Source organism: Malaya genurostris, chromosome 1 (genome assembly GCF_030247185.1).
Source record: "Malaya genurostris strain Urasoe2022 chromosome 1, Malgen_1.1, whole genome shotgun sequence".
Taxonomy (NCBI): Eukaryota; Metazoa; Arthropoda; class Insecta; order Diptera; family Culicidae; genus Malaya; species Malaya genurostris.
In genome coordinates this window covers 154378470-154404324 of record NC_080570.1, presented here as the reverse complement: position 1 = coordinate 154404324, position 25855 = coordinate 154378470, and the positions used below count along the sequence as shown (strand labels likewise).

Genomic DNA, 25855 nt, shown 5'->3' with positions numbered 1-25855 from the left:
ATTTAATTTTTTAATTGTTTTGAGTTCTCGCCAAGTTTATATAAAGTTACAGAACAATCCCTCCAAATATGCTTAAAAACATATCAAAACCCAGTGAAAAGTTTGTTGGTAATAAGTTGCTAATTAGTTACGGTAATTTTGAATTTGTTGCTCAATTTTTTTTTATTTGTTTTGAGTACTTCGCTAAATTCATATTAAGTTATGGAAGCATCCCTCTCAAATAAGTTTCGAAATAAATCGAAACCAGTGAATAAATTGTTGCTAATTAGTCACGGTAAACTTGAATTTGTTGTCAATGTTTTTCAATTTTTTTTTGAGTACTCGCTAAGTTTATATGAAGTTAACGAAAACCCCTCCCAAATATGCTTAAAACCATATCGAAACCCAGTAAAAAGTTTGTTGGTAATAAGTTGCTAATTAGTTACGGCGATTTTGAATTTGTTGTTCAATTTTTGAGTACTTCGCTAAGTTCATATGAAGTTAACGAAGCACCCATCCAAACAAACCTCGAAACAATTCGAAGCCCAGTGGATAATTTGTTGTTAATAAGTTGCTAATTAGTAACGGTAATTTTGAATTTGTGGCTCAATTTTTTCAATTTTTTTTTGGTACTTAGCTAAGTTTATATGTAGTTAACGTAGCACCCAGCTTGAAAACTAGTCTAATCCAATTAGAAAGTTTGTTGCTATTTAGTAACGGTAATTTTGAATTTGTTGTTCATTTGGTTTCCAGTACTTCGCTAAGCTAATAATAGCTAATATGACGAAGTGCGAAATAAGGGTAGCACTTAAAAAATTATAGATAAATTGAGCAACAAATTCTAAATCACCGTAACTAACCACTGGATTTCGATTTGTTTTTAAGCTTATTAGGGTTGGGTGTTTCGTTAACTTCATATGAACTTAGCGAACTAAAAAAAATAATAGAAAATAAGCAACAAATTCAAAATTACCATAACTAATAATTGGTGGTTTTGAAGTTGTTCGTCATTCATATGAAGTTAACGAAATATTCCTAAATCGGCTCAAAAGAAAACGAATCCCAGATAATAAACTGTTTCTAAAAAGTTACTAGTTTAGAGCTAGTTAGTTAGGGGCTTAAGTATGTTGCTCAATCATTTTTTTAAATTTTTCCAGTACTTCGCTAAGTTTATATAACGTTAACGAAGCATAAATAAGCTCGAAAACAAATTGAATTCCAGCTAATAATTAGTTTGTAATTAGTTGTGTTCAGCGACGTAGCTCATTTCTGGTTGAATGGATACGTCAACAAGCAAAATTGCCGCATCTGGAGTGAAGACCAGCCAGAATCATTGCAAGAGCTACCCAAGCATTCCAAAAAAAAGTCATAGCTTGGTGTGCATTATGGGCCGGTGGCATCATCGGGTCTTACTACTTCAAAGACGATGATGGGCGGAACGTTACTGTGAATGGCGAGCGATACCGTTTGCGGAAAATGGAAGAATGGGACATCCCTGACATGTGGTTCCAACAAGACGGTGTCACATCCCACACGGCACGCGAACCGTTGACCGTTCAATTCATGCGATTGAAAATTGACGCGCCTTATTTTGGCAGTGAGTTTCACCTTAATGCTTGTTCACCTTAATGCTTGCTAACGAATTCAAATGGATTCTTAGATGATTTTGATTTTCAGTTTAGTTCAATTTTCGATAAAAAGACACTGTAAAAAATCAGTTTGGACAAGAAAAAATTTAAGTTAGAAACGTTTTTTCTTTGAAAGTTCCCATTTTGCAATGTATGAACGGTTAAAAGAGAACATAATTACCTGATGTCTTGGGACAAAATTTCTTAAAAATCAAAAAATTTTTTCTTTCGTAAATAAGTTGTAATTTTTTGAATTCAGTTTTTCTCAGTGTTGAACCCGGTTTGTATTCTTCATCATTTCTATTCCAAAATTTGACTAATTTTTTTTAGGATTTGTCCATTTTCGACAGCAACCATTGGAAAATAATAAACACTAATAAAAATTTGACACTTTCCAAATGGCAGTATACTTAAAATTTTTTTAGGGTTAATTCGTTTGCTGAAAATTATTCGTTTTATAATTGACTAAAATATGACGAATTTCACACTAAATTATATTCGCAATTGGCAGAATTTTTTCCAATTTGAATGAAACATTCTGGAGATGTAGACTTTGTTCTAAAATGCCAAATTGCATACTTTGTTTTATAAAAATTTGTCTAGACTGTCTTTTGTAAAGGGCCAAACTTTTTCAAACATTTTTTTTTTCAAATAATTGACGAAAAATGATGAAACCTAAAAAATAGTAATATACACAAAAATCATTCAAAATTTCTACAAAAAAAATATCGAAAAACTTCTATATCGAATCGACTTTAAAAATTTAAAATCAATGTACAAAATAAATATTTTTTATTTCAATAGAAATAATTTAATTTCGTATTTTTATCGTAAACTAAACTAACCTGAAAGTCATTATCATCCAAGAACTCAACGAATCTCAATTTGAGAAGAGATTTCACAGAATACTGGTGGCCCGATATTTGCAAAAAGTATCAGTAATGGACAAGAAAAAGTTTTAGTTGAAAACACTTTTTCCAATAAAATTGTCCGTCATAACTTACCTTGGAACAATGATTCGTTGAATTCTAAAGTGTTTTTGTTTTTGTAAATTGACTTTAAATTTCGAAAACCGATTTTTTTTCGTGTAGGATTGGAATGGACGAATTTCATCGCGCAAAATCGTATTCGGTGTTGACAGCATATAGACTTTATTACAAAAAAATTATTGTACTGTTGATTTTCTCAAAATAAGTCTAATTTTCGTATGAAAATACTGAAAAAAATTTCCAATCGAATTTCAAACTGAAAAAAATCGATCTTAAAAATTTGAATTCAAATTAAAAAATGCCATTCTATATTTAAATGTAATTTTTTTCCAACATCGATAATTATGTTTCCTGCAAATCTTCCATATACACTGAGGTCTTTTTTTAAGCGAGTTTACGTACCGCATAAAAGAAAGCCGCATAAAAAAACTCTGAAAATTCGCATTAAAAAAACCGCATAACTCTGAAACTTCGCAAAGAAAAACCGTAAGATGGGCGTTTTGAAGGGAAAAAGTTTTCTAACAAAAATTTTTCTTATCCGGCACTTAAATTTTTTGCTAAAATCGGGTTACTAGCAACAGGGTATTTGGTGAAATTTTCTCACAAATCGAGATCCATTGGAACCTTGGACGAATATGACTTTCAGTTTAGTTTAGTATTTAATAAAAAAAAACACTGGATTAAAAATTTAGTTTGGACAAAGAATAGTTTTTGGTTTTTGCAATGACTGAGTGTAAAAATGTATTGGAGAAGCCAAATGAATGAATGAATGAATGAATGATTTTTTGGAAAAAAATACGCTCAGAGACAGGACTGGAACTTGCGTTCTTACGCATTCCGTGCATACCCGCTACCATTTCGCCACCCTAAGCCTTGTGATAGACACAGCTCTAAAACACGACTAGGCAGTTTTTGTATGATAAAACTTTTTTTTCGTTGAATGTTTCCATTTTGCAATGTATGATCGATTGGTAGGAAACTTAATCACCTATCTTGGGACAAAATATTATCAATTTTGTTTATTAATAATGGTTTTGTTTTGTGAATCGATTTTCAATTTTTAAAATCACTTTTTTTTCAGAGTAGGACTCGATAATTTGTATACGTGCCTGTTAGTGAGCAACCTTTTCGAAGAATTCTACTCAGTCAGATGAGCCACTATCGAGTGAGTTATCTTAGATTTTATTCGGCAATAGACTTTGTTTTTCAATATACAACACTTGTATCTCTGGTTCATTCAAGGTAGCATAAACCTCATCACATTCGGCTTAGCTGTTGCTGTCGTTTATTTTACTATTCATTACAATTATCTGTGTACGCCTGTATAATGCAGCTTAACCCGACCGTAGAGAAGCAATATAACTAATTTATTGGATAACATGCTTCTGTTCGTTCTTCTTCTCCTCTTCCACCTACTCCTCCTGTACAACTGTTTTGCCTCAGTCAAATTGTTTTTTTTTGTTCGGTTCTTGTTTTCGATATAAATGTTAGTTTTCAATATTCTTTTTTTTTTGTTTTAGATGGTATTCAATCAGCTAGCCGAGTGGTATTATTCTAAATTTATGCTAGTTTTCAATTATTCCATTTCTAAATTTATATAGCTACTGTTAGACAGGGAAGCAGGGATTTCGATACAGAACAAAAAAAAATAGCCAATAGCATTCGATGTCGAACGACCGGGACACAACCCCGTCTAATGCCACCGATTTCCATTTGTACAAAATCATAACAAAACGAGTGAGACAGAGAGAGGGATAGAAAAAACAACAACAACATGGTTTTCCATAAATTTCATGCCGGCACATACACTCACACACACACCCACCCAACTCCCACACATACGCGATTTCCGTTGTCCCAGATCACGTACCGTCCATTCTTCTTCGCGTTTTCATTTTTTTGTTTGCTTTTTGGGCAATCGATTGGTATATTTTCGTTCTATGAACATCACTATCTCGGTCATAAACAGGGGAACGTTGCTCGTTTTTCTTCCATCAGTGTGCATATTTCTTGTTCGATCTATTGGCCTACGGTTTGGTTCGGAAGGGAAGGATTTGAACGGGGAGCAGCATCGAAAGCACTCGAACCGTAACTGAAACTGTACAAAACATTGAAACTCCTGCGATATCCAATTCTCTGATTTCGTCTAACGATTTTATTCTACTGGTCTTTTTTTCAGACGCCGTGAACCTCCGCCCACTGAATTCTGTTACTGTTACGGCAGTACTCGACTGCCGACGAACTGCCAGAGGTTGAAGTCCAACTCGCCAGCATCATATCCGGATTTGGTTTTCTTTGGGGTGTTTCAGGTTGTACCGGTGGTGGCGCTGGGGTTGGCGAGAACGGCGACTAGCACGACGACGAAGATGACGAAGAGTAGGACGTAGTGAACCAAATTGGGGCCATCTTCTTGGCCGGTGTCTTGGAGTTTGCTTGACGTGCCAGTAAGCCACCAGCAGCCGGTGCCCGCTTGCAGCAACCATCGCGCCACCGGGTTCCGGTGCCAAAGCGCCGGATGGTGGCTGGACGATGCCGAGGATGATACTGAAAAGAGCGAAAGAAAATAAGGAAAATTGGCTAGCTTTAATACGTTTTCTCGGTGTGTTGTGCTGTCGGTGTGTTGTGGAATTAATACTGGCGTAAAGAAATAGGATCCGATGCTTGCCGGAAGACGGCGCTCACACTGGTCATGCGAGAAATAGAAGCGAGATTGAATTTTTCGCTCGTGTGGGACATTTGCCGTGGCTGTAATGGAATCGATGATCAACAGGGATTCTCGGTGTGATGGGTTGAGTGGGTCGGAGAAACCCGGATGCAAACTGTGCCGGTGAGTGTATATTTGATTTGATTTCCGTCCACGATTGAGCTGTTGATTTTTTGTTTCGTCTTCCAAATACTTTACTGTACCGTAACAGGTACTAAAACGAAGTTGATTGTGGTATTAAATCAAATCTATGAAGAGTGTAATCGGAAATCGACTGCAATCTGAATACCGTAAATAACCGCAAAGATGTGAAAGATCACAAAAATGTGTCCTGGAATTTGACCTTCTGTTTCAACTGACTTCGGAGCCTATTCATAGCGTATCGAACCATTGCATGACTAGTACTACGATCCTACTGCACTACACGGGCAAAATTCCGATTCTAGAAATGAGCAAAACGAGTCATGATTTGGGGAAAATAATATATTTTTATGTTATGATAATACACCATGATTAATATTTCTCGCATCATAATCCATTCGGATTGATTTCGCTGAAATTTAAACGTAACGCACTTGACGTTGTTGGGTATAACTTAAGGCGTGTTTCTGCTACGATGGTAATTTTTGTAACATAAATTCAGGCGTTATGTGTGATTTTAAAATTAAAATATTCTGTTTTTTGAGAAACGACGACGCATAAAATAACGTGTTCGCTTGCGTTCATTGCTTCAGTTTTGATTTTGTGTTTCAGAATTTAAACACTTGAACGAACTGCATGAAAAAACACGTGTGAATCAAATCTCTTAAAAAAAACTCTATGTCGAATTCTTGCAAAACAATCGTCTTATTTATAATATTCAGGTGAATCAATACAGCTTGTGTTGTTATATCTATGAAACAAATTAATCAAAGTGGTTGAACAAAATATTTTTCTGATTTTCGTTAGATGGTGTTCCAAATTCACAATCGAATTAAACGTTAGCTATCGGGATATTACAACGGTCACATCAAATGTGTAAGAATACATTCAAACAAAATGTAACATTGATGTTTGTCAAATGAAAAGCGTAGCCGTGCTTAGTCTCTTATGATGTCAATTTTCGTTTCATTATCTTCATTTTTATGTTATGTTCAATTCTCTATCAGCCGGTGGGTAAAACAACACGATAACAAGTAAATATTTTCAGTAGGTTTTGCTTTTCAATGTCTGCTTTTTGCTTTACCATTAATCTATTATTCTATCACATCACTTGAGGTAGACGGTTCAAAAATGATAATGCATTCTTCAAGTAACGCATTTTCGAACTATGATTAATTTTCATGGGAGAAGAGTTATTGCTCATGATTTCATAAGTTAAAATTATTGGTTTCATGATTTTCTAATCATGACACCAGGTAACAGATTTCTTTCCGGGTTGGGGCTCGAACATGCGACGACAACTGGCTTGTAGGACTAGTACCCTATCCATTGAACCGCCAGCCCAGAACAATCTTCTAATCGAACTATATTTTAAATTGTTTGCTTGGTACTCTGGTTCACAAAATACCAGGTGTTGGAAATAATTTGCAGTGTTTTACGAAAGATGGCGTTAGCAAATGATGATCTTCTAATCGAACCTAAATTTATTACTTGGTTCCCTAGTTCACAAAATACCAGGGGATGGAAATAATTCGCAGCCTTCAACAAAAGATGGCGTTAGCACATGACGAATTTCGCACCAACTCGAGCAAATGTTGGAAGCATTTTCTCAGATTTTTAATAAACATTTTTTGAGGCCATATAAACTTTGTCACAAAAAAAAATCATTTTGCATACGTACTCTGTTTTTCCCAAAATTGATCAAGATTGTCTTTTGAAAAGGGCCAAAATTTGTTTACCTTTGTTTTACCGTCTAGAAATGACGAATCCTAGAAGAATGTATCCTTCGAATGATTTTCCCCAAAAACAGGAAAATTTTCGAATAAAAATGCTGAAAAATTTCCCAATCGATTACTGCACTGAAAAAATCGATTTTAGCAACAAATTTGCAACAAAAATTTGTTGTAAGAAAAAAAAATTTCACTAAAAGTTCCCATTCGGCAATACTAGAACGATTGGTAAGAAACGTAATTACCTCTCTATGCTCCTCATTTATAAGTACCTTAAACACATTAACGTACAAGTATAATCTGTTATATATTACTCATGAATTTGCTCTTATTATTATGAAATATATTCGATATTTCATCTGAGGCTAAGAATAAACTTCATCTACAGGTTCGACACTTAAATCAGCACGATTCTGTTGAACGAATCTCGCATCAAATCGCATTCGGAGTGAGCAGCACTTTCTCAGAAAAAATCACAAAAAGTCGTTTTGCATATTTTGTTTTTTTTCCAAAATTGTACTGACTGACTTCCGAAATGAGCTAATTTTTTTCATCAATTGTTTTTTTTTTGCAAATGAGTCGAAAAATGACAACATCTGCAAAAATCTGTTTTGTGCTTGTAATTTTTCCAAAATCAGTTTTTCCAATGAAAAAACTGTAAAAATTCAAAATCATTCTAGACTGACTTTCGAAAAGGGCCAAATTTTTTGCCATTTTTTTTACAAATGGCTACAGTAAAAAAATGACAAATCCTGCAAAAATCTATTTTGTGCGGGTGATTTTTCCTAAATTAGTCAAATTAAAAAATATACTGTCAAAAGCCAAATTTTCGAATTAAAAATACTGTAAACAATTATACTACACTGAAAAAATCCAATTTAAAAACGTTTCAATCTGGAATATTTTTTCCATTAAAAGTTTTCCAATTACCTATCTTGGAGCAATTTTCACTCAAATCAAAGGTGGCTTTTTTGTGAATCGACTTTTAATTCTGAAACTCGATTTTTTCTCAGTGTAGTGATTCTATTGAACGAATTTCACGTCAAATCGTATTCGGAGTGAGATAAAAAAAATGTTTCTGGGCATGTCGACTTCGTCACAAAAAGCCGTTCAGCATTTTTTCCCAAATTGTTTCGAAAAGGGAAATTTTTTTACCATTTGTTTTTTTTTTGTTCACAAATGGCTATAGTCAAAAAATTTCAAATCCTGCAAAAATAAACTGTTTTGTGCTTATGATTTTCCCAGAAGCAAAAAAAATTTCGAATAAAAACTATAAAAATTAATAACACATGGATCAATAAGTCCCGAGACTAAAGCAGAGATGACGCTCGTAGTAAACCAGTAACCACGTCTTTCTAGAGTACTAACCTTTGCTTGAAACGGGTCAAAATTTTAAGTCGATCCGACCAGAAACAGCTGAGTTATCGAGGTTGGAGTAAAGTCGTTTTGTAGTTTGTTTAAAAAATGGAAAAAACCGAGTTTCGTGTTTTGATAAAACATTGTTTTTTAATGGGTAAAAACACCGTGCAAGCGAAACAATGGATTGAAAAATGTTATCCGGACTCTTATCCATCAAAAGCAACGATTTGTCGGTGGTTCGCCGAGTTTAAACGTGGTCGTACCGACACAAATGACGCGGAACGCTCGGGTAGACCTGTGGAAGCCGTTACACCGGAAAATGTGAGTGAAGTGACAAAAATTATAATGAAAGATCGTAAAGTGAAGCTCCGTGAGATTGCTGAGATGACACAGATATCTTATGGAAGTGTATTTACTATCCTTCATGAAAAATTGAGCATGAAAAAGGTTTTTTCCAAGTGGGTGCCGCGATTGCTTTCGATGGAACAAAAACACCCTGCCACAAGTCGATGAAAACAATGGCGAAATTGAACGAATTGGGCTTTGATCTGCTTCCGCACCCCCATACTCGCCAGATTTAGCCCCCAGTGACTACTGGCTCTTTGCTGATCTTAAAAAAATGCTCCAGGGAAAAAGATTTGGCTCAAATGAGGAGGTCATCGCTGAAACTGAAGCTTATTTTGAAGCGAAAGATAAATTTTTTTATAAACATAGTATTGAAAAATTGGAAAAACGTTGGCACCATTGTATCACCCTAAATAGTGATTATGTTGATGAATAAAAAAAATTATGCAAAAAAAATGTTGTTTCCATTGTTAGTCTCGGGACTTATTGATCCATGTGTTACTACACTGAAGAAAATATCGTTTCATTTCATTTTATAAGGTTTATTTAGACCTTATAAAATGAAATGAAATGAAATGAAATTTTCTTCAGTGTAGTATTATTTTTTAAAGTCCTGAAGAAAATGATTTTTCAAAAATTTTAAAAAGAAAAACTACTTCATTAAAAGTTCCTATCTTGTGGACATTCGGTAGGGAATGAAATCACTTATCTTAGAACAAATTCAAAAATGATTTTGTTTTCATAAAGCGATGTTCAATTAAAAAAAATCGATTTTTTCAGTTTAGAAAATGAGTTTTGGTTCTGGTGTAGATGAATAAATGTTGACAAAAAATGCTCAACAGCTGCAAACATCGGATAAACTTCGCAGATCGGTTCGTTTTGGAACTATTGAAATATTCCCAAGTTGAGTATGTAAATCCACTAAAAAATAACTGTTTGGTTTGATTTATCCTTCAATATATTGTGTTAGAGATCACAATCGTAATTACTGCGACCACACATCAGCTGAGATCTTCAAATAGATGATGACGCTGATGTGCCCCCATAGGCAGCAAAAGAGTCAAAAACAAAGTCTCAAAGCAGAAAGTGAAGATAATTTTGCGATCCGGTGTGTGTGTGTTTTCTTTTGGATGGGTTTCCATAGAGATAGATCTATAATTGAACACCCGAGTAAAGCTTGCTCGGCTCTTCTAGTCTATTAGGCTGTCTCTTCATGGGTTGTACGCATGCAGGGTAGTTTAATTAGCAAAACAATTCCCCCGGATAGGAGCCAGCTACGGGTTCAAGACGGGAGTCAAGCTACGGGTTCAAGACTAGCTCAAGACTAGCTGCGTCTTAACAAAACTAAAACAAATCATACTATAACATAGATTGTTGTATTTTTTTTACTCTCGTTTGTTCCGTATTATTGAATTGTAAGGTGGAATATGATTGTCGTCAGTAAGTCACACAGTCAACCGATACGAACGATTATCTATATTCGAAAGTGTGAAAGAAGCATGTTATGTCAGTTCGCTTTCACATCTCATCCAAGTCAGTCGATAAAACAAAACCCCTTACGTTGGGGACAGAAGAAACCAAGTACAGTATTGTGTAGTGAACAATAGACCTCGAAAATTAGTGAACCAAACGAACAAAAGCTACCGCCGACACGAAAGAATACAATTATTGTTAACTTCAAGCAGTGCAAAATTCGACCTTCGATACGAGAACTTGAAGGTTTGCTTAAGGAGCAAATGCATTTTGACATTAAACGTGTGCATTTACTTCAATGCAATAAGACCAATAATGTTGTTTATATCCAGTTCTATAAAGAGTTGGATGCAATTCAATTCGCTAAAGACAATAATAATGTGCACTATGTGGAGCATGAAAATATCAAGTACAACATTCCAGTATATATGGAAGATAGTGCTATAGAAGAGCGTGTGCATGATCTTCCCTCAAGCGTCATCGATCCTTATATTCGCAAAACCATGTGCTAGTACGGAGAGATTCTCTCTATCGAAAAAGAAAAGGGGAAGAATTTTTTCCCCGGTATTCTAAATGGCGTACGTTTGGTACGCATGCGCTCGAGGAGGCCTATACCTTCTTATGTGACATTCGGTCAGGATACAAGAATACCGTGCAAATCACTTGTTACCTATGCAAATCAGATGGCCACATGTCAATATTGCCAAAAAGCTGTTCACTACGGTAAGCCATGTGATAAACTGGACAAGGAGACAACCACACCAAAGAACAACGGTGCTTCCTTCACACCAACCCCAGTACACCTGTGACAGTCACCAACAACAGTGAAGCATCCCCTTCAACGAAACCATCCGATACGATAGAACAAAGTACATCAGCTGCAGTTAACAACTTACCATCCAACCAACCAGCAACTGCAAACAATGTACAACAAGGCGCATCTACAGCTACTAGCAACGAAATCAACAACAATACCACGGCAATGGATGACGAGACGAACCACGAACAAACTGCCCCTCAATCCTCGCAGGAGGAAAATGGAAGCTCCTCTCCCCCTAGTAAAAGGATGACAACGAGATCCAATTCAAAAAAATAATTTATCTAAAAACTCAGCTCAATCGGCCACGTAAAGCTTGTACGCAAATAGGCCTGAATAAAATATCTTTTAAATAAAAAAAAGCATGTTATGTCTGTGACACTAGCCACTTACCTTTTTTTTAGATATAAATTTCGTTTAATGTGTATTGTTTACATCATGTTAGTTGATTTCAACAGGTGCGCAAAAGTTTTGATTCAGATCCAGAAAAAGCCGTCAGGTCAATGAGAACCGCAACGAAAAAAAAACACTGAATACGATTGCAATAAGTCCTGCCCAGAAGTTGTACGACCAGAAGTGACCGAAACCACACTACTGCGTAATGGAAGACGAAACATATGTGAAGGTGGCACTTCAACCAGATTTCTAGAATCCTGATGTGATGTTCCCGGGAAGACAGAATGTTCCCAGGAAGACGACGCAGAAAGTGTCAAAGTTCACCAAGAAGTTTCAAATTTAGCAAACGATTTGTACTTGTGAAAAGTGGAGTATGCCTTTCCTTTCCCGCAAGCACCATGAATGGAGTGCCTCCAAAAGCGGCTTCTTTCTTTCCTGAAGGCTCACGACGGTTCGACGATATTTTGGTCGGATTTGGCATGATGCTCATTTTAAAGGACGTACTATTGTGGTATAAAGCGAAAAGTGTTACTTTCGTCCGAAACTGCACCTAATAGAAAAAAACTGTGCCATTATGAACGAGTGAAGCTTCTTAAAGTAGTAAGGAATGTAGAAGAAATGAAAGCCTGAGTTAATATACAAAAACCTGTCGTTACGGAGGTCGTGAAGTATCTTTATACTGGATTTAAGATGTATCTTTTTATTCCTTAAAACTTTGGTGATAATTAGACAAAAATTCGTATTTCGAGAACGAACGAGACTAGAGAAACGAACTAAACAGAATAACCTGAATTGTGTGATTCGATTCCTGTGAATAGTTTTAATTATTAGAATTGTTGAACCCAGCTGATCAATTTAAAACAAATTAATTTGCAACGCCCCGGCCGTACTCACCTTCGTCCTTGTCACTCATGAACGAGAAGTGCACCCCGTTGTCGCTGTTGGAGAGCACCCGCACCTGGGGGTAGTTTTCGTCGGCCACCTGCTGGGCCGTTCGTTCGTACAAATCGAATATCCTAGCGGTGCACTTTACCTACAATGAGAAGGAAAATCAGAACAGAACATCAGTGGAATTGAATTGCGTCATTATCGCCATCATCATCATCATCATCATCATCATCGAAATCGACATCATCTCGTGATCAGTATAATCGTTATAAAGTGAGCTCTTCTTGGACCAAACCGGTCCTCATGAATACCATGAATATCAGAAGAGATCGATTCAGACCGGAGAGTGCTACGGTGGTCGCACTGGCAGGTTAATCCTAGATAATGAAGTAAATTCATTAGTGGAAATCGATACTCAGTTTAATAAAGTTAATGGGTGACCGTAACTACAGGTACCTTTGGTTCAGAGACTCCCTACGATTGAAGTAATAAAAGAATTCGTTTGATAGTATTTCTATACACTGAACTGGATCATTGGTACAAAATGAAAATCTAACAACAACAGAACCCCTTCGACTTTCCCTCTAGCAGTGGAAAAATACTTCAGGGTTTCGCCATAACATTTCAATTGCAGTATGCGTACTCAAATCAACCGAAACGAGCTTCACTCATCAGCGAAGCGGATTATCACGGATATAACAGGGGATTTTTTTTTTGCCACCGCCCACGAAAGCACAATTCCGCACGCATTCATCTAAAAAAAAAAGCTCACACCCGGCGGGATTTTTTGTTTGGTTTGCTTCCAACACAGCGCACAAAATTCGTTCGGCATACATTCGTTGGTTGGTGAAGGGGGGACGGGACCGATAAGGACGAGGGTGGGGAGCACATCGAAGCTGCTGGAGGCGGCTTCGTTCGGTCGGTGCACGGCTGGTACCGCTGAAAACAATAAACGACGAACCACCGCACCGCCGGGAGGATGCGAGGGCAAATTCAGTACAAAATTGATTCGCCCGATGGTGGTGGTCATACATTAATTGATTGAGCTCGGTGCCGGTCATCATTTATGCTCGTGTAGATTCATCTCAGCACCCCCGCGGACGACGGCGGCCGGAGCCGAAGCCGGAAAAATATTTTACCCCGTTAATCTAACCCCGGTCCGGTTGAAATTTATTTCAAATGCTAACCAAATCGAAACTTTCGCACTGTGCGCTCTAGTTTTGGCTTCTAGTCCGCCAACCAACTAGGAATACCGCCACCCTCCCCCCACCGATCCATAAAAATATATGCAAATACGATGAAGTTCCGAAAGCAACGATAGGAAAAACGTTTCCCCAGCGAATGAAATAATAATAGTAGTGATCGCGAAAAGAAATAACGGTTCAATATATTTCAAAGTAAATTCTCACCAAATTGCAATATGTTGCAGAAAAGCAGCCCCCCTCCGGCAGGAGGAAGAGAGTCGAAACAAGAAACAAAATATAAAAAAAAAACCCTTTATTCACAATAACCAAAACAAACAAATGCTGCTGCTGCTACTGTTGCTGCTCGACGATATGTGGCAGCTGCTAGAAAGCTAAAACCAAAAAAAGAAAACAAATTTCATTCGACTGGTTGGCAAGTGCCAACCAACCAACCAACAAAGTATGATGATTTAGTGGGGGTGGAAGAAGGCGGGCGGGTGGCAATTTTTTTTTATTTCATTCGAGCACCGCAAATATTGTACGAATAATATAACTGCCAACCGTTAGATGTGTGTACCGGAGCAAAAAAAAAACCTTCGAGCGGGCAGCATGCTGAGCCATCCGAAATGAACGAACGAAACAAAAAACAAAAAAAAAACAACCGGGACCTTTAGTTTTTATGAGCTTTGAATTGTGTGCCAAATTTGATGACTTGTTCGGGTCGAATATTTGACCTGATCGATGGAGGTGGAAAAGTGGTGAAAGGAAGGGGGAGGATGAGCGCAAACCATCGCGGGCTTCGGTCGGTGTGAATACGTATGCAAAGTGTTGCATACATTTTTTTAACATGTTTCCACTTGAAAATTTTTAATATTTTCAATTACGTTCGATTCGATTCTTTGTGTTACAAATTGAGCAATTGCAGACATTAACAGCAGAAAAAGAGGCAAAATTAGGATAGACTTCCTCTGATTTGAATGAAATTTTGTACACGTATTCAGTATGGCAAAACATCAAGTTCGTTGTAACTCGCAAATTGTTACTTGTATACAAATGGTGTCCAAGAAAAGGTTGTAGGTGATTAATTGGACATTCATTATACACTGAACGAAAAAAAAACAGTTCAATGTACTTTAAAAAATTAGAAATTAAACCGCAGTAAAAACTCACAAAGTTCGCTTCTTTAATTATTTGCGAAATATTTTTATTTTGAACTAGCCGAATGACCCGGCGTTGGTCGGAAATGTTTCGGGAAGAAACAGCCGAACAAGATTCCCAAAGTTGTCCTACTTAGTGTAATATTCTGAGCAGTTTTATGTTGCTATTCAATCAATTTCACCTTAGACTTTCCATGTTTGGGGCACTTGCTGCACTCCCTCTCCCTTAAAATAACCTTTTAATCTACATTGACATAAAAGTAGTATCTGTATTTGTCAAGATGCATCGTTTATCGTAGAATAAATTTTATATTGAACTCCCCTTTTATTAGTGAACTTACTACAGCTCTCCTCCATGATAACCCTTATGACCACCTCTTAGTAGTGTACAAAGAGTGCTGTGCTCTTCAAAAAGTATCGATTCATTAATTCAAATTAACGATAGCAATATTATCTAGCACGATCTTGACATTCTTGCCCCACTCTTATTTTATTAAAAAAATCAAGATGAAAATTGATTTTCAAGATCCCTCTTCTCCTAGTCTGAATCCGCCCCCCTATTTTGTTTGACGACGAATAAGAAAATGTTACAATAAACCTTTGTCATGAATATCTAAGCTTGTCGTGACCACCTCTGAATAGTAAAAAGGACCCCCCCCCCCCCCCCACTCTCCCCATCTTAATATATTCAACCTAGTTAGGTGTGGTGAGTTTGAGTTGTTTTGGAGTTACGTTTGATTATATTAACAATTTGAACTTTGCTCCTCCCTTGGATGAGACCCTTACTTCATCCACCCGCTCCCACTCTCTTCTTAAAAATGCTCTTAGGATCATCTGAAGCGCAAATAATATCTGTACTCAGCAAGAAGTATCGTTTTATGGAAAATTCTATAAACTTCACATTAAACTTCCTTTTTTAGATACACTCATTATATCCACCCCCCACAAATATCCTTAAAACCATATTTGAGATTTTCAAAATGTATGTATGGTTTTGAAAAGTATCAATTCTCTTTAAATAAGATAAATTTCGATATGGCCTCCTCAAATTAAGAACGCTTGTCCTATTGATCATCTCTAAAAAGCAAGAAGTACCTATGCCAAGTTTGATTGCAATACGTTCAGTAGTTTTGGAGTTATGCCGTTAAAAACATAACACCCCCACATGATCATACCTATGGAATGCAAAATGTTTCTATGGTTTTCAAAAATTATCTATTCTTGTCAAATTAGACACATTTTCTCATGACAACACCCCCCCCCCCCCCCCCCCCCCCTATTAAGAACACTTGCTACGCTCCCTCCCCCACAAAAATACCCTTATGACCATCTCTTACGAGCAATAAATATCTGTATCAAGTTTGATAGCAATCCGTTAATTAGTTCCGGAGTTATTACATTACAAACATTACAACCCCCTTTTTAAAGGCACTTGCTACATCCACCACCCATATAATCATATCTAATATATGCAAACTGTTTCTATGGTCTAAAAAAGTATCAATTCTCGTCAAATTAGACAAATTTTTTCAAGACCCCCCCCTGTTAAGGACCCTTACTACGCTCCCTCTCCCATTAAAATATCCCTATGACTTGCTCAGAAGAGCAAGGAGTATCTGTGCCAAGTTCCGTTCAATAGTTTCGGAATTGTGCCGTTTCAAACATTACACCCCCCTTTTTAAAGCCACTTGCTACATCCACCCCCCGTAAAGTCCTATCTAATGTATGCAAAATGTTTCTTTAGTCTTCAAAACGTATCGATTGTCGTCAAGTTATATGAATTTTTTCATGACTCCCTCCTGTTAATTACACTTGCTACGCTCCCTCCCCTATAGAAATGCTTCCTAAACCATCTCTGAAATGCGAGTAGTACCTGTGCCAAGTTTGGTGCCAATCCGTTCAGTAGTTCCGAAGTTATGGCGTTACAAACATACAAACTTACATCCATTTTCATATATATAGATAGATTGGACGAAGTTTTATTTGGTGTCTTATGAAGTGGTGGTTCCGGAGATATAACTATTCAGAGTTCGGTTTCTTTACTTTAGTTAGGTCCGAACGAACGTTAGCGAAAGAAAGGAAAAAATCATTCAAGTCTATCTGAATTATTTCAGAAGTACGATTGTAGTTCAACAGAACGGGAGTAATCATTTTTCATTTGTCTTTATTTCAAATCATTCCCAATCACGATATAAAGAATATTGAAGAATTCGGCGAAATGACCCTTTCGGCGAAATGATCCTTTCGGCGAAATGACATTCGGTGAAACAACTCTTTCGGTGAAATTGCTTTCGGCGAAATGACCCTTTCGGCGAAATAACTCTTTCGGAGAAATGACCCTTTCGACGAAATGACATTAGGCGAAATAACATTCGACGAAATAACCCTTTCGGCGAAATGGCTTTCGGCGAAACGGTTTTCGGTTAAACGGCTTTCGGCGTAACAGCTTTCGGCAAAGTGACCCTGATTCCTATTACTGATACTTTTAGCGTATGCGACGTAAGCGTAGAAGCCCGCTTTTGTGAACTAAATAACCGAATTAATTTGTGTAAAAAATTATTAACCTGAACTCGTATCAAAGAATTATCTTCATGAAAAAATTTGTTATAATGAGACTATTTGAATGACAAGAGAAAGGCATTATCACAGCACCAGGTAGATGAAGAAGAGGTTTTTTTTTATGTATTTTATATAAGTTGCTGCGATTTACCAGTCTCATTAGACAATCTTCTAACTACTAGGATTTAGTAATTGTTCTCAATAACCTATTTTTTCTCAAAAAGTATGTTTCCGAAGCTGTTTTCTTTTGTAATGTATAGGAATTTTACTCAAAATTTTGACTTTTCTTTAATTTGTATTTTTTGTTTGTAATTTTATATTTTCGGGTTTTTTGTTTTCTTTTCGATTTTTTTTTCGTTACTTGTTATTTTAAACATTATCCACCACTTTCGTTGTTTTGTTTGATCTTATTAACGCACTTTTCTTCAAACAGCATTTTTATGATTAGTCTGTATTATTGTATTGGAATTAAATTTGGATTGTTTTCTAATTTGAGTTTTTTGTTAACAATTTACTATTTTCAGTTTATGCCTTTCTTCAGCTTTCTGCCAGCACTTATTATTGTAACGGTTTTATTTAAATTAGCCTATCTTATTGTTTGTGAATTTTGTTTAAAATAAATTGATTTCTAATTTATGTTTTTTTTTATTTTTTTTTGTTTTCAGTTTTTTGTTTTTTTCTGTTACTTGTTATTTTATAGATTATCTGACATTTTCGTTGTTTTATTTGGGGTCTTATTAACGTACTTTTCTTTAAACAGCATTGATTTGATAAGTCTGTTTCATTGTTTTGGGATTAAATAATGACTGTTTTTTAATTTGTATTTTTATTAACAATTTACTATTTTCAGTTTCTGTTTTTCTTCAGTTTGTGTTTTTTGTTTGTTAGGAACTTTTATTTTCGGTATTTTGTTTTACTTCTCTTTCGTTACTTGCTATTGTGAAAATTATATGCCATTTTCGTTGTTTTATTGGTCTAACTAATGTATTTTACTTCTAAAAGCCTTTTTTATTAGTAGTTTTATTACTTTGGAATTTTGTTAAAAATTGACTGTTTTCTAATTTGTAGTTTTAAATTATTTGCTATTTTCAGTTTCTTAGCTGATTTTTCGGTACTTATTATTGTAATTGGGAATTTGGTCTGAAACTGGCTGGTTTCTAATTTGTGTGTTTTGTTTTTCTGTTTGGTTGGGAATTTTCTATTTATGTTTCTTTTTCTTTTTTGCTTTACTTTTTCTTTTCATTCACATGAAGGTTATATTTTTTTTATTTTTCGATATTCTTCCATTACTTATATTCTGCTTCCAGAATATATTTTCTAATTTCTTTTTGCTTTTAATAAGTTAGCTTGTGGTTACTTCTGTTCTATATCTTAGAAATCCATTCTATATGTTTTTTTTTATTTGAAGTTTTCGTTCTTTCATCACTATCAGTTTCTATTTGCATTATTTAATTTTAATTTTTCTTTCCCGATATTTGAAATCTACTTTTGGTTTTTTTCCTTTTAGGCCTTATTTTTCTGAAACTTTGGTTTCGTTTTCTATATTTTATTTGTTTTCTATAATTCTATTTTTGTTACAAGGTCTATTTTTGTGATACTTTCGTGTGTCTTACTTTATCAAATTTTTATTTTCATTGTGGCTTTTTTTTCGTCGTACTACTTGATTTTTTGCTGCTTCTCCGTTCGTTCAGTTTACATTATAAAAAATACTGTTTTGATTTATATTTTCTTCTAGTATTTGCATTTCGTGTTTTTGAAACTTCACGAACTTTTCTCTCTAATGCTGATCCATATCCATGTTCCCATGATCTGAAAACTTTCATCTGTTGGTAAGTTTGAGGCTTACTACTTTTTAATTTAGTTTTTTTCTCACCTTTCTGTATCCAACTTCCTTTTTTCGATTCCCGTTTTGATTTAAATATTCGTTTTAAAATAAAAATTGTTTTTTGTTCAGTTATGTATTTTATCTTCTTTTCATTATTTCAATTCCTGTTTTACAGCTCAATGTAATTCATTCACTTTTTTAGTACACGTTCAATGTGTCAATTTAAAATGATTCATTTAGATTTAGTTTTGTCTCTTCGTAATACTTTATTTCTTTTGTAATTCATGTTACATTTTTCCCATAATATCTGTTTTAAGTTGATTTGAATTTTATTCTTCAACCTGTTCTTATATAATTGTTTACTGTTGAATACGTTATTTTCCATTACATTTCATATATTGAATTTTTTTGTAACATTTTTCATTTTTCTGGTATTTTAAACTATTTGAAATTTTAAGTAGTTTTATATTTTTCCTATGTTAAATTTCGTACTTGTTCCCTCTTTTTACACAGTTAATGAACCTAAAATATTATTTTGAGTTGAATTTAATTTTTTGCAATTAGTTTTTTTAATAATTATAAATTAATTGTTTCAATGTTTTATTAATATCTGCTTAATTTTTACTAGAACCCAAAAGTAATCTAGAATAACGACAGTCTTACCACTACCAACCATCTCTTTGTACAGTGTAGCAAAACAACCTTTTGAATCTAGATGGAAACTATACTCTTAAATTGAATTACCGATCTTGGCTGTTTGAACTTCGGTAGCTGATTTTTTCCGTAAAAAATTCATTTCAGAATAGAATATTCAGAATAGAAGGTACTTCTTAAGGTACTGCTATCACCAGATATTTATTTTTACTGATTTATCAGTAGAATGAAACTCGTAGAAAGATGAAAAAATTACTAAATTAAGTTTAGTATGTAATGACAACGAGGTAAATTTGTTACGTTCAGGCATCATAGTAGCTTTTTTCTCCGACTTAGGTTGGGAAATTTGTGATACTTAAATAGAATTATATCGGTGAAGAGATTCAAGTTGAACTGTTCAAGTGGATATTTACCTACTTCACCTGTCGAAACAAATTGCTTATCGATATGTAATAAATGTTTGTCAATAAGATTCCATGCATATTGCCCACAATAAATTTATATACCGCCCTCGGAACAAAGCCATCTGGTGGCAAGCAGTAAGAGGTTAAACTGCAAATAAATCTTTACCGTTCGCGGTATTCCTGCTGCTGCAACAAGTTCTTCTCCAGAGGGCGAAGGTGAAATAAAAACGTTATGAGCCCATCTATCACGGACATTTTGTGATGTCTCAGTGAACTTTCCGCCATCGCTTACCTTGCCAGCTTCGCATCGGAGGATCCGGGGGCTTTCCGTGTTGGTAGACGAAAGCGTCTTTGTCAGTCAGAAAACAATTTTTCAATCAAAGAGCCCTCGGTTATTCAGGCAGGGTCTGCAGTCGAACTCATCGAATGCTTTCCCATCAACATTATTCTCCCGGAGCCATAAATTTTATTTCATGCACATAATGGTAAAATGGTGTGTACTAAAGAAGCGTATGTGTGTGTATGTGTGTATGGTGGATTGATGTTTCGATTTCATTTTCGTTTTTATCGTACCTGATTTTTGCACCATCAAAAGGCAGGATTTAAAATTTATCATAAAATTTTAATCGCACATTCGAGTTGCTTTTGATTGATGTGTTCCGGGAAAGCAAATAAAATATGTTGCCGCCTTTGTACGATGGTACTGATTAAGTGCCAGTTCCAGATTCGATTCCGCCCCACCAGCCGCCGTAGCCACCGGAGCTGTATTATCCTGATCTGCATCGGTTTCTGTTCGGATAAAATTATCTCGTTTCAGTGCACTGTGTAAAGTGGCCTGATTATCGATTATCACGATTCCTGACTCGGTTGTTTTCGTTATGTAAAACTATGGAAACTATAGAACGCGTGGTTTTCTATTGAAAACTGAATAGATGCATTTAAAGAAAAGTTCGTTATAATACTGGTCATAGTTCAGGGCCGGAGTGCAGATCCTAAATCCAGATCCCGAGCGCCAATCCGTTCTTAAATTCATAAACATAATCCATCTCCAGGATCCGTGTCCAGAGTTTATACGGTCCGAAATCAATACTCAGATTTCAGGTACAGACCTCAAACTCAGAACGTGAATCATGAATCTAAATCCAGAAATCCGGTCCAATATTCACATTCAAAATCCAGCTCCAAGTCCGGAATTCAGGTCCAGATCCAGAATCAAAGGCCAGAATTCAGTTTCTGTTTCATAATTAGGTATAGAATACCTGTCGAGAGCTCAGATTCAGTATCCCGATCTGGCAACCAGATCCAGAATTTAGGTCTTGGGCCAGAATTTAAATCCACTTTAGAATGCAAATCCAGAATCCAAGTCCTTGGTTAGAATTCAACTCCGACCAGCTCCAGCAATTTAGTTTATCCAGATCCATGTTCCAGACGTAGAATTCAAGTCCAGGTTTAAAAATAAGGCCAAGAATCCATATACTAACTTCTGGTCCTGAATTCTGGCCAAAATGTCAGGCCCAGAATCCGTGTCCATTATCCAGGTCAAGAGCTCGGACGCAGAATCCAGCTTCAGAATTTGGGTTCAGAATTCAAGATTAGAATCCTAGTCCTGGTCTAGAGTTCAGATAGAGAATCTTGCTCCAGACTCTAGATTCAGAATCCAGGCCCTGGTAAAAAATTTCGGTTCATAATCGCGCTTTGGAATCCAAGTCCAGGTCAGGAATTCAAGTCCAGATTCAGAATTCTGTTCTTGGTACAGAAACCAGGTCTATAATACCTATCCAGAGTGAAAATCCGGAATTTAGATTCAAAACTCAGAGCTAGTATCCCGATTCGGAATACAAAATTAAGATTTAAAACTCAGACCGAGAATCCAGGTCCTGGATCAAAAGTCAAGTGATTGATCAAGATCCTGTATTCTAGTCTGGAATCCAGGCCCAGAGTTTTCTAACAGAATCCAGGCGCGGAATTCAAATCCAGAACCCGGATGCCATGTCCAGAATTCAGGTACTGGATTCAAGTCCAGCTTCAGAATTTAGATCTAAAATCCAGACCCAAAATTCAGTTCCATTATCCTTATCCAGAATTTTTATCTTTTATATTTTTATCCCAGGTACAATATCCAAGTCCAGGTTAAGAATCTCAATCTCTAATTCATGTCCAGAACTTAAGTCCAGAATTCAGATAAAAAATCATGTGCGAATCCAAGTCCAGAATTTTGGTCTAGAATTCAGGCCCAGAGCTCTAGTCTGAAATTCACCCGGAATTCAAGTCCATAATCCATGTCGAGAAAGTCCAGAATCCTGGTTCATAATCCTAGTCAAGAATTCAGGTTTAGATTTCAGGTCTAAAATTCAAACTCATAAATTAGGTCCAGAAACCCGGTGTAGTATCTAGAATCCCGGTTTGGAATCCAAGTCCAGGTACAGAATCCAAGTTTAAGATTAAAGTTCAGGTCCAGAATCCATATCTAGGTTCAGAATTAAGAAAACCTGTACGGAATTAAATTCTGGATCCAGATCCAAAATTCAAACTAAGAACTCTAATCAAAAATTCAAGTCTTGGATCTAGATCCTGAACTCCAGTTCAGAATCCAATTCCAGATCTAAAATCCAAGCCGTGAATTCAGGTCAAGAAGCCAAGTCCCGGTCTGATGCAAAACCCAAGTCCATGTCCATAATTTAAACTTAAAATTCTGATCTAATACTTAGATTCAGAATCCAGGTCCTGGTCCCAAATCCCGTGTTCAGAAATCAGGTCCAGAATCCATATCCGGGTCGGGAATCTTGGATTGGATTGGAGTCCAGGTTCAAAATCGTTGTCTAGGTTCAGACTTTAGTTCTTGGTTCAGGATTGAGGTCTAGTCCAGAGGTAAATTCAGAAATCTAAGTCCAGAATTCAGATTCAGAATTCTGTTCCAGAATCCAGGACCTGGCCAAAATTGAAGTTTCGAATTCAGGTCTTGAATTCTAGTTTAGAACCAAACTACAGTTCCTGTTTCCAGGCCTTGAATTTAGATCCAGAACCCAAATCCAGGTCGCGAGCTCTGGTCCTGAATCCAGGTCCAGAATTCAGATCTAGATTCCAGGTACAGAATCCAAGTCCAGATCAAAAATCCTATGTCCACAATTTGACTCCAGAATGCAGATCAAGAACTCAGATGCAGAATCCAAGTTCAAAATTTTGGGTCTAGAATCCAGGCCCGGAATTTATGTTCATAATCTATGTTCAGACTTTAGGTCCAGAATCCTGGTCAAGAATTCTGGTTCCGAATTCAGGTATAGATTTCAGGTCTTGAATTCAGGTGCAGAATACAAGTCAAGGTCCATCTTTTAGATCCAGAAACCCAGTCTAGTATTTAATTTCATAATTCAGGCCCTGGTTCAGAATTCAGGTCCAGAATCCCGGTCAGGAATCCAAGTCTAGGTTCCTTAGTGAGATCAAGAAAACCTGTCTCGAGTTAAATTCCGGAATCCAGATCCAGAATTTAGCTTCAGAACTTAAGTATAGTATCCTGATTCGGGATCCTGGTCCAAAGTTCTGGTACAGAACTCTGATCCAAAATCCAGGTCCTGCGTCAAAAGTCTAGTCTTGAAACCAGCTCTTGAGTTCCAGTTTAAAATTCAACTCCAGTTCCTGGTTCCAGACCCTGAATTCAAATCCAGAATTCAAGTCCAGGGCCAAAATTCAGATCAAAGATCCGATTTCAGGTTTTAAATTCCAAGTCTAGAACTCAAGTGCAGAATCCCGCTCGGAATTCAAGTCTCGAATTCAGGACCTGAATTCCAGTTTAGAACCCAACTATATATAATCCAAATCCAAGTGCGCAATTCAGGTCAAGAGCTCCGATGCAGAGTCCAAATCCAGAATTCAAGTCTTGAATCAAAGTTCAGGCTCTGAATTTAGGTTTAGAATTCATACCAAGAATTCGGATCCAAAATACAGGCCCGAAAGGTTTGTGTCTAGATTCCCGGTCCAAAATTAACGACCAGAATCGGTATTCAGAGTCCAGGTCAAGAACTTAGGTACATAATCCCAGTTCAAAATCCAGTTACAGAATCCTAGTCAAGGTCTTGAATTTAGGTATAGAATCCAGACCCGGAATTCAGGTCAGGTCTATTGACGAGAATTTAAGTCTAGAATCTAGATGCAGAATTCAAACTCGGAATCTAGCTCGAGAATTCCGATCCATAATTCAGGTTCAGGTTCATCCAGATCCAGGTTTAGAATCTAGGCCCAGAATCCCGTTTCGTCATCCAGATCCAGGTACAGAACCACAGTCTAAATTCAGGATACACAAAACGAATCCAAACTCCAGGTCCAGAATTCCGATTCGGAATCCAGGAATCCAGACACTAAACTTGGAATTCAGGTTCAGAACTTAGATCCAGTATTGCGGTTTAGAATTTCGGTTGCGAACGTTCGACATTAAATTCCGTACAGACCTCTTGGCGACAAGTTTAGACACTTTTTTCCAATCTTTTCGAACTGTTGAATGTTTTCGGCTGCCGAGACATATTTCCTAAGATGTGCCTTCGTTATCGCCAAAAATTCCTCAATTAGTCGAAGTTGTGGATTCATGTCTTTTGGGACGAAAGTGACATTTTTGGTAGTATACCATTCTACCGTTGATTTCGAGTAGTGGCAAGAAGCAAGATCTAGCCACAAGACAACAGGATCCTTGTGGCTTCGAATCATGGGTAGAAGTCGTTTTTGTAAACATTCCTTGATGTATATTTCGCTGTTCATTGAAGCAGTGGTGATGAAGGGTTTCGAAATCTTACCGCAGCTACAAATTGCTTCCCAGACCATAGCTTTCTTACCAAATTTTTCGACTTCAATCGATGTCGCGGATTGGTTTAACACTTGCCCTTCTCGCACCGTATAATATAGTGGTCCCGGCAAGGATTTGTAATCGAGTTTCACGTAGGTTTTGTCGTCCATGATTATGCAGTTCAAATTTCCAGCAAGAATCGTATTGTACAGCTTTCGAACCCTCGGCCTGATCGATGCTTCTTGTTTCGGACTACGTTTTGATTGTTTCTGCTTCTTATAGGTTCGAAGATTCAAACGTTCTTTAGCACGAAGAACATTTGACTTCGAAGTGCCCACTTGTTTGGCCACATCCCGAACTGAAACCTCCTTCTTTTGCTCGAACGCCTTCAGTATACGTTTATCCAACTGAGGGTTAGCAGGACTTTTTTTTCGACTCGTTTTCGGTTTATCCTCAAAGGTGTTATCCTCACCGAACTTCCAGATTGCATTCCGCACGGTTTTTTCACTTACCCCTTCCATTTTTGCTATCTTTCTAAGTGACAGTCCGCGTTCTGTGCACTATTTGTACACAATTTTTCGACGTTGTTCTCCTGAAAGTCCACGCATTTCGAAACAAAGTAATGAAAACGAGTAAACAACTGCACAAGTGGTTAGAGAAGAATGAAAAGAACAGGACGCAACCATAAAAACTGACAGATTCTGAACCATTGCGAAATGGCAGAGGTTTTTGGTTGCGTCCATACTTTCTGGAACAGTCTTTAACAGTGTTTAACACGAACTTGAACGATTTTTTCGATTCGTATTCACGTCACTCGGTTTCGTCTCTGACATTACCCGCTCACCTTTTATT

At 36.5% G+C, this 25855-nt stretch overlaps 1 protein-coding gene across 2 annotated transcripts in view; it reads right to left on the bottom strand.

Annotated features, from left to right (window-relative positions):
* Window positions 1–3762: 3762 nt before the first annotated feature.
* LOC131426256 (protein abrupt-like) overlaps window positions 3763–25855 on the bottom strand; it is a 116647-nt gene continuing 94554 nt past the window's right edge. For both annotated transcript variants that reach the window (XM_058588856.1, XM_058588855.1), the window contains exons 6-7: window positions 12456–12594; window positions 3763–5140 (exon numbers count right to left, since the gene is read on the bottom strand). In XM_058588856.1, coding sequence (XP_058444839.1) covers window positions 4902–5140; window positions 12456–12594 — 378 coding nt within the window. In that variant the 3' untranslated portion in view covers window positions 3763–4901. The remainder of the gene's footprint in view (window positions 5141–12455; window positions 12595–25855) is intronic.